The 16,525-nt window shown below is 38.0% G+C and overlaps 1 protein-coding gene across 1 annotated transcript in view; it reads left to right on the forward strand.

The window, feature by feature from the left end:
* kirrel3b (kirre like nephrin family adhesion molecule 3b) overlaps positions 1-16,525 on the forward strand; it is a 352,509-nt gene that overhangs the window by 242,043 nt on the left and 93,941 nt on the right. Inside the window, exon 4 of the mRNA XM_051657521.1 lies at positions 13,433-13,590. Coding sequence (XP_051513481.1) covers positions 13,433-13,590 — 158 coding nt within the window. The remainder of the gene's footprint in view (positions 1-13,432; positions 13,591-16,525) is intronic.

The raw sequence follows: 16,525 nt of genomic DNA on the forward strand, positions 1-16,525 counted from the left end.
TGATATCTGATCAAGCATTAAGAAGTTTAGAAAATTCAATCCCAACTCTATGATTTATCGAGTTCTGCATACAAAACATAACCATTTATGATTGATACACAAGAGAAGAAAGTTTCTCTTAGCCATCCCAGCCTGACTTTTGAACCTCTGCTTTTCACAATTTTCTCAAGAACTTTGTAAAAGTAGAATTTATATAGTAATTTTCAAATGATCTCATTGACCTTAGTTTAATGCAGACTAAAATTCACTCCAAATACATAGTTAAAAAAAAAAAAAAAATGTCTAGGAGATCTTCCTAGAAGAGAGAAACCTGCATCATCTATTATGCCCACTGTGAGACGAGATTGTAAATTCCACTCAGTATAGACTGACTCCCTGAACTTTGCACTCTACCTTTGCAGAACTCTGGGATTGTGGATGACCTCTGGAGGTCAGCTTTGCTGAATTTTGTATGAAGACAGGGAAAGAGCGATTCTTCTTGTAGTTGCAGCCTTGCCCTATAATCTAATTATATATCCCTCTAGAGTTGGTCCTTCCTCAAATTCACACAGGTTCTCTCAACACTAACCTCAGCCATAGAGAAATTTAATGTAGACTGCTTCCATCTGGCCTTATGAAACTGCTGCCACAGTTCTCAAGATTTTGGAAGCATTTTCTTCCCACCTAACGGCTCAGTTCCATATCTTTGTGTATTTTCCACTGCCATTATCAGTTTCTACCACTTCTACCAAGCTCTTAAAGAGTTAGTTTTCCACAAATTAAAATTATGTAATCTTTTACTCATCCTTATGTTGTTATTAACCATTCTGACTTTCTTACTTCTATGGATCTTTGGAACATCTCATTTTGTGTTCAACAGAAGAAAGTCATAGAGGTTTGTCATGAGATTGTCATTTTTGTGTGAATTATCTTTTTTTATATGATTCACGTGGGAAATAAATGTTGCCCTTTCTCCATTGTCACAATGATTCTCATTCATGTTCCAAAAATAAAAATAAAAAAGAAGCAGCAGAGATGCAAAGTAATAGCAGAAGTAGATCTTGATCTTATGTATTCTGTTATCTTATAAGTCCTGATTTGCCCATTTGAAAATATTTGCTTTGCAAGGGATTAACGTCATGTAAGATACAAGGGCAAAATGTACCCCACTCATTTCTTATTTCCGCTCAAAGGTATAATTAGGAATTCATAACTATTGGAAGATCAAGTGTCCTTGCGGGAAAAAATAAATAGGTGAAGACACTTGGAATTTGTATTACTTCACATTTAGGAGGTTCAAAGTCTTAGCCTAGCATTTGATAAACAGCTTCAAGGCATGAAGACTATTAACTTTTAATTGCAAATCATGAGATGAAAAAACCTCTCAACATCTATTGAAAAATGTACTGCTTATAGTCTTATAAAGACAAACAAAGGTCATCAATTCAGATCCAGATTGCATTTCCACACAAGTTTGATGCCATGAACACTATTAAACTCCATTTAATCTCCTTTTTTAGTGAGAGAGGATATTCCAAGTCAGTTAAATATGAATTCATGCAAACAAACATGCCAAACCAAGCAGTAAAGCGTCTTATAGAAGCAACAAATCATAACTTATAAACTGTGACCTGAAGAGCAAAGGAAGGTAAGAAACATATTAAAAGCTGATGTGTTTTTTCAATGTTAAAAATCTTTGTTGTATCCCAGCATAATATGCAGAGACATCTATACTTAAGTTAGTGGAACAGACTGGATAACTAATGTCTTATGTGCCCTTCAAGTGGAGTCGGAAATATCGTAATTACGAGTTCCGGGCACATGAACGTTCAAGCGAAGCCACACCTTTCAAATTTTATACTTTATTTTAGTAATATTAATTTGTTATCTATAACAGTAAACTAATCACTCACCCTTTGTGGTTTGTTTTAAGCAAATTAATTAATAATGTTGCATATACATTTATGTTATTACAATGTTAATGTTGTGTTTTAGTGATGTAAGTTTATTCACTTATGTTTATTCAACTCAATCATTCATTGAGTATTTGTTTAAGTTTGGCTTCTTCTGTAATTTGTTTCTCACTTGAATCTGTGATATGTCATTGTAACAAATGCCCAACTCGGAGGTAGGAGCTTCCTAGGTCCACTTGAAGGCAGCAATAGATCACAATTCAAACAAGTGGAAAGAATTCAACATTTCTAAGAGAACAGTGGGAAAAGGCAAAATGACACACACACTATGAACAATACAACATGATCACACGGGAAGTCGGCATGCTGTTTCCGAAAGTTCCAGTACCCTAGGATCGGCGACAGTATGCCGACTCACTGACATGCCCAATCTCCCATCGGCCATATTTGGAATGTCTCAACAACAATTACTTTCCGTCGTGGCACGACTGTTAGCATGATGCGTCAGTTGCATGGGAGACCACAGTTCAATCCACATTCAAATGAGGAAGTAATTACATTTGTATAAACAATCACGAGCGTGATAAGGAGGTAGTATTTTTAGCCCTAACATTACATTTTGTCTCTACTAATGGTTAGGTTAGAATTGGGTTTTGGTTGGGGGGTAGATTAATAAAATACAAATTTCTCTTCACTGTTTTACACTCTGTTCAGCTGAAAACAATTCTTTTTACAACTGGCTTCTGGTGACCTTTCCTGGATATAAATGGATGTCACACTTGTTTATATGCTCTGAAACACTTACCGCTTTAGCCTCTTGAGGCAGTGTTTTCAAATTCGGTCATTGTATACCTATTTTGGCTAAAGAAAAATCGGCACACACTTGCCGAATTTTATGTGAGATCAGGTTGAAACAATACCAATTTGTACACACCAATTTAAAGATCGACTACTGTCCCTAACATCCATGTATTTGCACTCAAGTTATTGGGGGAATCCCAGAGTTTGACGTAAGATGGAAACTCCACTATTGCTTGCTAATTCGAAAGTTAAGGAAACAAACACAGCAACAACTCTGGAATATCTAGAAATAAAGCAAAGCAACAGAGAATAAAAACAGCAAAGTCATCCTCAGACACTATGTTTGTTATTTAAACAAGTGTCGCAGGGAAATTACTTTGCTGTGAAGAAAGATGCTTATTGACCGAGCTGCATGTACAGTATACGGGGTAAAGAGAAAGCTGATAACACAGTGTATGTAAACGTGACCAACATTTTCAAGCAGCTTAAAGGGATAGTTCACCCAAAAATGAAAATTCACTCACCATTTACTCATCCTCATGTCATCCCAGATGTGTATGACTTTCTTTCTTCTGCAGAACACAAATTAAGATTTTAGAAGAATATTTCAGCTCTGTAGGTCCATTCAATGGAAGTGAATGGTGGCCAGAACACTGAAGGTCCAAATATCACATAAATGCACCATATAAAGTAATCCATAAGACACCAGTGATTTAATGAATGCCTTCTGAAGCTATCCAGTAGGTTTTGGGTGAGAACAGACCAAAATGTAATTCCTTTTTCACTATAAATCTTGACAGCAGTCTCCTTGATGATCAGGATTTCAATCTTGATTACATTTCCTATAGCGCCATCTAGCCTCTGCCTATGCAGCATGCACTAGGAATTGTAATTGAGCTTGAAATCATGACTGTGCCTAGAGACTGCAATGGCAAGATGTACAGTGAAAAAGGATTTACATTATGGTTTGCTCTCACCCAAAACTGATTGGATTGCTTCAGAAGACATTGATCAAACCACTTGAGTCATATGGATTACTTTTATGATGCTTTCATGTGATATTCAGACGTTTAGAGTTCTGGCCACCATTCACTTGCATTGTATGGAACTACAGAGCTGAGATATTCTTCTAAAAAAATCTTTGTTTGTGTTCAGCAGAAGACAGTAAGTCATACACATCTGGGATGGCATAAGGGTGAGTAAATGATTAGACCATTTACATTTTTGGGTGAACAGTCCCTTTAAGCAGCTTTCTCTCAATAAACATCTTTCTGTTGTCCATGTAAACAAGCTCACTGGTCCACCAATGATGTGAGTTTGGGACAGGACTATCTGTTTATGAAACCAGTAGAAGACTGGGGAGAGTTTTCTGGAATCTGTTTAAAAACTGATTATTTTGTGCTATTTTGTTTGGTGAGAACTGTGAATCAACAACATTACAACTTTCCAAATCCCATTGACCCGGCGTCTCTTCTTATGGCTTTTTCTGTGTGTTTTTGTACTTTTTCTTACTAAATCAAAGATTAGTGACTAAAATGATTAAATAGCGAGGTTTCTGTACCATTGCACATGCAACTGTGAACAAAAATCTGACAGATGTGTTTAAATGGACAATTTTTTTTTTTTCTGGAAGTTCCACCCTGCTGGGCTGTGACCTCAGACACATCTGCAAACACACTCCTGAATGAGATCTGAATGACAGACGTGAGTCTGTACAGATGTTCTGTTACCTAAACGTCATGTTTTCAGTGCTTCAGTCTATATTCTGACATGTTGAGTAAGGGCAAAGATACATCGTTTGTCTTGTATTACCTGTTATTTCACCAACAACAGACAACAAAGCACAGACAGATTCACATCCCTGCTGAAAAAACAGCCTAAACTGTTTTGCTGGTTTTAAAGGTGTTTTAGGCTAAACACTAGCTTGGTCAGGCTGGGAGACAAATTTACATGAAAAGGCTTTTTGTTCTGTGTCATATTGCTTTAGTGTCATTTCCACACCATTATAAACACTTCGCCAGCTTCCAACCACAACCTAATCACAACCTTTCCTTTTCAGGCAGAGGTACCCAACCGCATTGTAACAAATCACAAGGAGGGGAAAGGAGGAAGTGGGGACCGGGTGAACAATCCACGTCAGACATTTAATGAACACTTTTCAGTGTGTAACAAAAGCTTGCTTTTCAGCATCACATTCAATACACGCACTGCATTTCAGCAGACACATTCAACATAAAGACACACACACACACACATAGACAGCTTGGTGTGTCTCTCTCTCTCTCTCTCTCGAACTGCAGCTCCAGCTCCACCTTATCCCTCTCTCGACTGATTGCGATCATTCTCCCCCATGCGTTCCTCATTGCTACACTCCCCCCCCCCCCCCCCACACACACACGCATCTCATAACTTCCTCTTTTTTCCAACCTGCTGCATAGTCAGAGGCCATGACAATACTCTCAAAATACAAAATGGGTCTCCCCATAATGGTCATGGCAAAACTCAGCCCACAATCACCCCCAGTGCCCCAGTACCTTTCTTTCCTCCACATTTTGATGCTTATTCAAAAGGTAAATCTTATTTCTCTTCCATCACCTTTGGTTTCTCCACCCATTCTGCTATATCTCAGACAGGTGCAGTCTGTTTAGAAGAGAAGGCAATCTGGCTGGGCATCACTCATGCATAGAGCCGTTGAAATACATTCAGACTCTGTCAAATAGAGAGAAGCAAGAGAAACGGAGAGAGAGGATATGGATCATTGAGAGTTTTCCATGGAATCCCGCAAGGCAACAAATTAGTGACAGCACTTTGAAGGGAGCCTTGATTTAGGCCAGTGAGCCACGTATGTCACTTGTCTCCATTCCTGGCATGTTTTGGATTCCACTTCCAATTCTTTATTTCTTCTTTGTTGCTGATCTATCTATCACACCATGTAGCAGCCATGTGAGCAGGTGATGGGAGACGTTGCTGAAACAGACAGGCCTCTTTGCTGTGCCAGATATGTCAGTGGAGACAAAAACAACTCCAAGACCTCACCTATTCAGTTCACACCAAATGTATTTCTCCCATGGCCCAGAACCCCTTGCTCCTCTAGCTGTGCACAGGATTTGAGGCTATATCACCTTGCGCGTCCAAATCTTATTTTTGATGTCAATAACTCAAACTTTGAAGCCACTGCCAGAAAAGTCCACTGTAAATCTGTCAAGATGTCCTCCACTGCAATTACTATAACATCAAACCCACTCCAGAAAATAGAACATATCTTTCTCTCTCTCATGTCCTTCCTTTAGCTACTGGAACTGAAACATTGTCCATCAAGGTGATTAAGAAAGGTTTGAAGGACACACGTTTATTGAGGCAATGTTTCAGTCCATTTGGTAAATTACAAATCCATTTGCCTGCATGTTAGTTATTGTTTTCTTAAGCCATACACTCCAAATAAAAGAGTCATGTTACCTTGAATCAAGTCTGCTTCAAGACCTTGCTAGTTATGCAGTACCTTTTAAACTCAGTAACTTTTAAATAAATTAATATACTGTACTTGTTGTGTTGTAATTCAAGAAAGTACACCCAACTTGAAAAAATGCTATGGACATGCTCAGGCACTTAAAATTTACACAACAGGATGAAACAGGATAAACATAAAGAGATATAGTTTGCCATTGCTCAGTGAGGGAATATAAAATAGCTTACATGAGGTTGTCAACTTGCAGTTCATTTTGATAATTATCAAACAGTTCCCAGGGTCCTAAATTCCCCAGTTCAATATTCTGTTAACACACATTAACCCTCCTATTGTGTTTGGGTCTGATTTGATTTGTTTCAAGTTAAACATATTTCATAAATATTATCCATATAATATTTATTTCATAAATATCAACCCTACCCCTAACCCTATAAATCTGGGGAATATAGGACCCTGGGAACATAGGACCCTATAGGACCCTAAGAACTGGAGAACATAGGACCCTGGGAACATAGGACCCTTTGTCATGTCTTGATTATGTGCCATATAAATCTGGGGAACATAGGACCCTGGGAACATACTGTAGGACCCTGGGAACATAGGAATTACCCCGGCAAGGCTACAAATACTTCATAACCACACAGAATTCATATCATTATTGCTATAATTTACTGGTGTTTGTGTTGTTGATGTTGTTACTGATGTCCCATGAAGATGATGTCAATTCCTAGAGGATGAGGGCATTAAGGAACTTGACTTTCTTTATTATTTAAATTAATTTCAAAAGACAAACAGGATGAAAAGCAAGGGGTTATGGTTAGCATGCTCCAGTTAGCCTCTTATGTTTTTTTTTGTTTGTTTTTTTTTTTTTTTTTGTTGTTTGTTTGTTTTCTCCACTCACTGAGAAATTGCCTCTCTGTTCAGTGATATTTTAGCTCTTTAATGAACTCCACTCTCACTTTTCATATCATGTCACTGTGAAAAACTATAAATACTCAGTTTTATAAGAAGAGAAGTGAGTATGGTGGTGGTTACATGACCCTAATATATCTTTGCACTAGCATATTCAAAGGTAAGTTCTTCCAAATATAAAAATTCTGTTATTATTTAGTAACCCTCATCTTGTTCTAAACCCATCTAACTTTATTTCTCCAGATTTCCTTGGGTGCTCTTTTTAAACAATGACAGTGAACAGTGTGAACAAAAGAAGAACATAACCAATGCTTCAGAAATATACAACCTTATAAATTATTGTTATATAACACATCTTCTGTAGCCATACTCTAGCTTAGTGCAAGAACATAATACAGACATTTAAGCCATAATGTACTGAAAATCTTCTCTGTCACAGTTGTTGTGTTTTTTAAACTACCACAGTGGTATAAATGTGAATAATGTATGATCAAGTGTAAACAACAACAAAAAAATAAAATAAAAATGAGTCACCGAGGAAGTGTAGATTTTTAGTAAATGATGACTTATGTTTCGGTCTGCTCTTTATACAAAGCTGCAGTATCAGTTCAGAGCACTTGGAATATACCTAATGAGTCAAATGAACTACATTTATAATAATTTCATGGTGAGTTTGTCATATTTGGATTTCGACAGTGCCATTAATTAATTTTCCATTCATTCTCTGTATGGGAAAGGGCACCCGGGAAAATTTGTTACATTTCTTCTTTTGTGTTCCACGTAACAACATGATGGTGAGTAAATTATGACAAATTTAAAAAGTTTACGAGTTTAATCAAAAATCCTCCTTCACCATTCGTTCCAAATTTGATCCTCTCCCAAACCAATGGCTTTAAAAGTTGCTGATCTCAAGAGAGATTGATGAAGTTAATACAGTATGTACTGTATAGCAATACATGCAGGACAGAAAGAAAGAAATATGGATGGTGAGGGTTTCCCTTCAAACAGCCAAGTGGAGGGTGGAAGAATTGCAGCCCACTAGCCAGTAATTAAAGAGGAGCGATCAATCCGCACTGCTGACCAACTATCGAGTGACTGCGGTAAAGTGCTAATTTGGAGCCATTAGGGGATGCAGAGTTTGCAAACAGCCCAGTAATAATGATGGCTAGCATGGCTACAGGGTTGCTCTTTGTATTGCTGTCAGACTGAGAGTGTCTGGGAGAGCTGAAATTAGATAAAGAATGTCTGACAAAACCTCAGTGCCATGGCCAGAAATAGCAGCTCCTTCTTTTAATGATCAGTGCCATTTGTAGAACATGGACACAGCCATCAATAGTGACAGGCCTATAGCAGAGGAAGAGTGTCAAACACAAATATGCGTCTGGGCTGCTGAGGTCTGCTATTTGAAGTGAAGAGCGATTTGGGCCTTTGACTTAGACTTGCCTTTCTTGCATTTTTCTCTGAAATGTAATTTGTTGGTTCCACATTAATAACTCAAAGATCCCATTTGAGATTAACATGGACTATTCATATTTAGTAGTTGTTTGAGTTTACATTCATAACATAGTATGGTGGAAGAATAAAAAAAATAAAAATACATTTAATATTCACTGCTAAAAACAGCAACATGTGATGTAGCTAATATGATATTGGAAAAAATGTCTTCCCTGCTTTGGTATGATCAGTCACATTCTCTTAGGAAGCTACTCATAAAAAGTCACTCAATCTGAATGCCCTTAAACACATTAAAATAAAACACCTGCCATACCAAGGACATCCAGCTCAAAGATTTCATTCATTTAATCGTAACTTCAACTGGCTGCACTGAAAATGGACCCATGTGGGAAGACTAATAAATATCCACAATAACTGTCTTCCTGGGTCAAGTGAGAGTCTAGACGACTTGTAAAATGCCTGCAGTGGAGTAATCATACCTTGCATTTATATCCATTGAGACATAAAGTATTTACGAGTGCACTTGATGCTTCAACAGAAAACTCAGAACTTTAGCAAATGGCAAAGATTAAACTGGCAAATTAAATCACAGTTGTCATTACAAAAAAAAAAAAAAAAAAAAAAAAAAAAATGCAACAGTGGTATCTGTCAGTGCTTACATACCTCCAAATCAAATTACTATGCTTGAAAGAAGCAGACAGTATTTATGTCTATTATGTCTGTAAGTTATTTTTGTATCAGAAACACATACATTCATAGGATTACCAAACACGTGTCTTAAATAATATTAAAGAGTAACACTAGAGAAGGAAACAAACAAAAGGCTGTATTGAATGACATGGCACTCGAGATTGCAAAAGTGTATGTTATTTTATCGTCATTAGGAGTCTTACCTTAAAATTGCTATATTTGAAAGCTGCCAATTATTGCTTCTGTACAGTAGGTGCTCAGGCAAGAAGCCAGTTAAATAGAACTTCAATGAGAAAATGAATCTCTGTTATCACTTGTCATTCTTTGTCTTTTAGTCTTTGGGGAGGAGATGAGAGATGGTAGATAGGAATGTCTAAATGGACAGGCTGAAGTCATCTGAAGAGAAAAGGAGTGTTCTAATCAAGCCATTATAGCTCTCAGCTATCATATATATATATATATATATATATATATATATATATATATATATATATATATATACAGTCATCTGAAGATAAAAAGAGTGTTCTAATCAAGCCATTATAACTTATATATATATATATATATAAGTTATAATGGCTTGATTAGAACACTCTTTTTATCTTCAGATGACTGTATATATATATATATATATATATATATATATATATACACACACACACACACGGACCAGCCAAAACATAAAACCACCTGCCTAATATCGTGTAGGTCCCCCTCGTGCTGCCAAAACAGCTCTGACCTGTCGAGGCATGGACTCCACAAGACTTTTGAAGGTGTCCTGTGGTATCTAGCACCAACACGTTAGCAGCAAATCCTTTAAGTCCTGTAAGTTGTGAGGTGGGACCTCCATGGATCAGACTTGTTGGTCTAGCACATCCTATAGATGCTCAATTGGATTCCTCAAACCATTCCTGAACAATTTTTGCAGTGTGGCATGGTGCATTATCCCGCTGAAAGAGGCCACTCCCATCAGGGAATACCGTTGCCATGAAGGGGTGTACGTGGTCTGCAACAATTTTTAGGTAAGTGGTACGTGTCAAAGTAACATCCACATGAATGCCAGGACCCAAGGTTTCCCAGCAGAACATTACCCAGAACATCACACTGCCTCCACCGGCCTGCCTTCTTCCCATGGTGCATCCTGCTGCCATCTCTTCTCCGGGTAAAGGATGCACACGCACCTGGCCATCCACGTGATCTAAAAGAAAACGTGATTCATCAGACCAGGCCACCTTCTTCAATTGTTCCATGGTCCAGTTCTGATGCTCATGTGCCCATTGTAGGCACTTTCGGTGGTGGACAGGGGTCTGCAAGGACACTCTGACCAGTCTGCGGCTGTGCAACCCCATACACAGCAAGCTGTGATGTACTGTGGGTTCTGACACCTTTCTATCATGGCCCATTACGTTTTTCAGAAATTTGTGCTACAGGAGCTCTTCTGTGGGATCGGACCAGATGGGCTAGCCTTCGCTCCCCATGCGCATCAGTGAGCCTTGGGCACCCATTACCATGTTGCTGTTTCACCGGTTGTCTTTTCTTGGACCACTTTTGGTAGGTACTAACCACTGCATACCATGAACACCCCACAAGACCTGCTGTTTTGGAGATGTTCTGACCCAGTCATCTAGCCGCTCAGATCCATAGGCTTGCCCATTTTTCCTGCTTCCAACACATGAAATTCAAGAACTGACTGTTCACTTGCTGCCTAATATATCCCACTCCTTGACAGGTGCCATTGTAATGAGATAATAAATGTTATTCACTTCACCTGTCAGTGGTTATACACACACACTGTATATCTTGGTCAGAGTCTTCAGAACACTGTAGAAAATTGTCTGTGAGTTCAGTGTGCTCTAAAACATTACCTAAGAACCCATCTCATTATCCTGAACAGTATGAGAGAACAGAGACTTGCTCTGACAATGATAAACTTTGGATATTGTAGTTTTTTGTTTCATAAATCTACAGTAATTGGGTATATTTCTGGCAATAATTAACTATATATTAATTTAGTTTAGTTTAGTTTATTATCAAGCCATGGCTGATCATTTTTTCTTTGGTCTGGACAAAACACAAACAATTACATTTACCACACAACAATGCAAATACATTCCAGGTATAGTACATACAATACAACAAGGGAGAATTAGGGAGAAAAAATAAAAATAAAATAATACAAATATATAAAGCCAATATGATGCCATCTTGCCTTCTACATTATTTTATCAAGGATGCTTATTGCACATGGAATAAAGGATTTTTTATAAATAATTTTGTGGACTTTGGTATCCTGTAACATTGTCCAGATGGAAGAAGCTGAAATTCATAATTACGAGGATGTGCTATGTCATTTGTGATTGACAAGGCCTTTCTGTGCAATATCATAATGTATAAGTCATCCAATGATTTTTGTCTGCCACCCACAATTTTACCCATTTCCGTTTTATTTGCCCACACCAGTTGTCCGTACCAAACGGTTATGTTGAACACTAGAATACTTTTTGACCAGGCTGGTATAGACTCTTTGCAGAACACCTGGCTGACAGCAAACTCTTAATATTATATTAATTGATTTCAAGGTTATCAGTAGTTTCAACGATATTGGTTGGATTTCTGGCAAACATCCTAGCAATCATAGAAACCTTAGAACAACTATCAATCCATGCATTCTACTATCCTAAAAACTTCATAGCTAGCCTTAAACCTCAGTCACACCATTAAGTATCCCAAAAAAAACAATCAGTTTTCTGAACAAATACACTGCCATTTTGATTTACAAAGTAAAAATGAAAAGATACTTAAATGATACTTGAGGGACCATTTTGAGGTTCCCTACAGTATATCACCACACTGGTAGAAACCTCTACAAACAAACAAACAAAAAACAAACAAACAAACAAAAAAGCACCCTTCTCTGAGGAACTTACAAAATGGAACCCATTAATTTCTGCAGGAGCTCTAAAGACTGTATTCAGTAACCCCATCATAAGGGACATTTTTGAGGAACTTAAAATTTAAGTTCCTAAAGTACACATTGGAATATTTAAGGCACCTTTAAAAGGGTGCCTAGGGGTTCACCAAAGGGTTCAGCCAAAGAGGAACCCCAAGTGAGTTTCTTTTAAATGTTTCAGTGTATAATGCTATAGATTCCAGTTATTATCATCTGAATGTCCATATATGTTTTTCTTCTCTATATAACTTGTTATCCAGTTCCAGAATTCCAAATTCATCTATGGACATCATTTATATTGTTTTTGTTGTGAAATGTGTAGAACTTAGCTACTTAGCTTGCACTTTGAAAGCTGAATGAACACTCTTGATACTGTAAGTGAAGACTGAACAATTTACCTTTTTTGGGCTAATAAAAGACCTCAGAGATGTAAAATTTTGAACAACCCCTTGACTGTAATTATCTTTCTCAGTACGGTGACCCCCCCTCATTGTGTCCTTATTCTCTCTATCTCTCTCCCTGTCTGCTTCTCTCTACCTGCTGCTTACTAACTTTGATTTTCTCTTGCCCCAGATCTGTTCGGTAATGAGTGTGCAGGGCGATCAATAATTCACTGGAGTTTGAATAAAACCCAGGACGATCGGGTTTGTGTGTGTGTTAAAGAGAGAGAGAGTAATCAGAGCCATTCAGGAACCTGTTTTCTGCTGGTCATAACAGTCTTCACACAATGTCTCCTGCCTGCTCTTAGATTGCTTCTATGCCCCCTCAGCCCTATCACGCTTTTTGCTTCCACCCCACGCCGCTATTATGCCCCGCTACACGTGCACACTCGGCTGCTCCCCGCTTTGACTCACACTGTGATGATGGCTTCCACGTACATGCAAATCACTCCTGCTCCCTTTAAATGCAGATAAAATTAATACACTCTACTATGATCAAACCTCATTCCTTAATGCTCGGCCCACACTGTCTAGTGCAGAATACCATCAGATCTTCGAAAGTTGTTTTCCACTTGCAACTTTTCTCTTCTAGCGTAGAAGAACTGAACTGATCTAAATTAAAATGTGCAGGCACTGAGAGTGATTTGCTAACCTTAAGCTGCTGTGTAAGTCTTAACATTTTCTCTCTAAAGATTCAAGTTTTAACAGCTTTTATATACCCAACCTCCCAACTGTCTCTTCTTTCTCTTGGTGGGAAAAGATATCTGCCATGTCCCTGCTCCTGACTGACAAACACAACTTTATTTGCCTTCTCTCTCTTGTGTAGTTCCACCGGATGATCCAGTCATTATCGGAGGGCCTGTGGTGAGCCTGAGAGTGGGAGACCCTCTCAATCTGACCTGTCACGCAGACAATGCCAAACCTGCTGCCTCCATCATCTGGATCCGAAACGGAGAGGTGCTTAATGGAGCCATGTACTCTAAGGTAGGAAGAGACTTGTATGAGTACAGCTCATGATACACTGAAACTGACATGTATTGTTGGAGATGTTACTTGGCATGTAGTGCGTGTGCTCCAACACTTATGTGTGGGCAATGCAAGTTTGAATCCAGCTCGTTTCAACATTTATTACCAGAGTGTCCAAGTTTGTAAAAAAGGACAGAATTGCGTTTACGCTAATTAGCCTCTCAACTCATGTCATGACATTGTAAATGCATTAAATTAGTTCATTTCACGCAAGGATACTAGAAAAGGGCGTGGCATAACTATCCAGAACTCCACCCACAATTGGTAACACATTATCACAAGTTTATCCACTGGAAAAGTTGTCCCACAACTCATTTGTGCTTTTAAGCCTCAGAGACCCATAATTGTGTAGCAGAATTGCTGTTTGTTTACAGCAATTAAACCATATCTATATTTTATAAAAAAAAAAAATTTTTTAAATACACATAACAATATCTGACACTATGAACTGTATCACAACAACAGGTTTGGTGGGGAAGAAAATGCATAGTGAATGACACTGTTTGCTAAAGTTACACAATTGATGCTTTGCTAAGCTCAGTCCCCCTTGGTTACCTTCTCTTGCTTTAATTTGCAAAACTTTCCATAAGAATGGATGGGAGATTGCCTTGAATGGTGCGGTTTTTGACAAAATATTCTCATAAACGAAATGGTAAATATTCATACTTGTGCTGGAATGAAGAGTGACATTGCATGGCATATTTATTACAGATTATCACAGTTGCGTGAAAAGAGAAAGGTGTCATTTGATAGTGATTACATCCCTAATAACAATAGTGTAAGTGGACAGAACTGCTAATAACAATTCATAACACACTTACTATGATGCTGTGAACTCTTTATTTACAATCACCTTTACTATGATCTGAATCAATACATACATGAATTAATGTTAAATTATTAGCTTTAATTTACCTTGGAGCAAATGTACTGTAGGTATGCTTGCTGATGTTATACATGTTCATTTGGGAATAAGGGCTGACAGTTTAATCCATGGCATGCTCTTCTCAAGATTTACTTAAAGATTACAAAAGAAAAATATATCACCGTGGGTATCCTCTCTAGGTACCTTGTGTCACAACTCAGAACCAACGTTTTTTAAACTTTTACAATTTTTATGTAAGTGTGTTATTTTAAAAGAGATTTTTGACTGTTTAAACAATTGGAGGAAATAGTCAAAATTGTTTTACTAGTATTCAACAGTAAATTCCAGTCCTCAAATCTGACTGGATGAGAGGTGTTCCTAGAGTGCTGATATGCAGCCAAAAGCACTGCAACGCTTTCCTGTTTATATCACTCTGCTTGTGTTCATGCAAACTAGATTAATGAGAACATCCGACAGCATCTGCGTGTTAATTTGGATTTTACCTGGAATATTATAAAATCATATAACAGAAAGTTTCACTTTTACTTTTGTACATTTTCTTTTGAGGCAAAAACTATATGTGAAGCTTTCCCTGAAATTCATACAGAATGGCCACTTGTCATGAGAGCCATTTGTGGCCATGACATCTTGCATAATCTGCACTCATTCACTTTAGCCCTTAGCTCCATTTGACTGGAAGAAAATCCCTGGAAATTTAACTGGAATGACAGAGACATGTTTGTCCTACTTATCTTGCAAAATGTGTCAACACAAACAAACAGATGGCCAACTAAGGCAAAGCCATATTGTTTTCCCGGAATTACAGTATATTTTTCCCTGAGTATTTCACTTATAAAAGGTGTCCCTTGCTTATAAAATGGGTGTTTGTGCATGTGTGACATGTTTGTATCTGCATGTGTGTGTCTCTGTGTGGGCGGGTTTGGTTGGTTTACAAGGGAAAAAAAATTAGGTTACAAACTGGTAACATAGCATATTACAAGGGTATTATGCTATAAATGTGGTTTGTGTGGACATTTCTAGTGTCCCCATAATTGAAATCGCTTAAAAAAATAAAAATAAAAACAAATTTTTTTTTGGAAAATGCAGAACGATTTTTGTGAGGGTTAGGTTTAGGGGTAGTGTTAGGGGAAAAAATCTATAGTTCGTACAGTATAAAAATCATTATGTCTATGGAGAGTCCTCATAAGGATAGCCACACCCACATGTGTGTGTGTGTGTCTCTCTCTCTGTGTATGTGTGTGTGTGTGTGTGCATGCAGCCTTCATATCAAGCCTATATCCATATTGTCATAATGCTGTTAATAATCCTCACTCTGCGATCAAAACTCATAATTTTTCATTTGATAGCCCCTTCCAGTCTTTTGATGGGGTCAGTCTGAGGCAGCTCCTGGGTAATCAACACAGTCACATAGATTTCATATAAATAAAGAGCTCTTGCTAGATTCTCTTGGCCAATGCCACTGAACCTGTGCCGATTATTGGCTGTTTCTAAAGAGCAGATAAACACCATCGATTCTGTTGGTGTAACTGAATGCCGTATTGCCCATCAGCAAACTCGCAAGGGGAGGCTTTATTAATTGGAGGATGAGCACTCGGTTTTCCTCAGTTGGCACGGTAATGGAAGTGAGGGACAGGGCATTTGTATGGAGGCAGTTGAGCCTTCTCATATCTCTGTTCATGCTATTAAAAAGCAATGCACTCAGTTAAGTCACAATCCCTCTGTCTGAATAATGGGAATGGGATAAGTGGGAACTCTCGCACACTCCCCTTTCATCAAGCTCATAATCGGGACAAATGAAGGCCAATGTCTAGATGAAGTCTGCAGTGAATATGCCTTTCTTTAAGACTGACATTTCTGCTGTGGGACTCTTTATGATTCAAATGACTAATTATGTTTCATTCGTCGTGGCGTGGTTTTCTATTGGCTTCTGAATGTCATTACCCTATCATCTGCAATAAAATTCTGATTGAGGTGTGGTAGATCTGCCAATTAGGTGCAACAAAGGCA

Source organism: Myxocyprinus asiaticus, chromosome 26, assembly GCF_019703515.2.
Source record: "Myxocyprinus asiaticus isolate MX2 ecotype Aquarium Trade chromosome 26, UBuf_Myxa_2, whole genome shotgun sequence".
In the NCBI taxonomy this organism is placed as follows: domain Eukaryota; kingdom Metazoa; phylum Chordata; class Actinopteri; order Cypriniformes; family Catostomidae; genus Myxocyprinus; species Myxocyprinus asiaticus.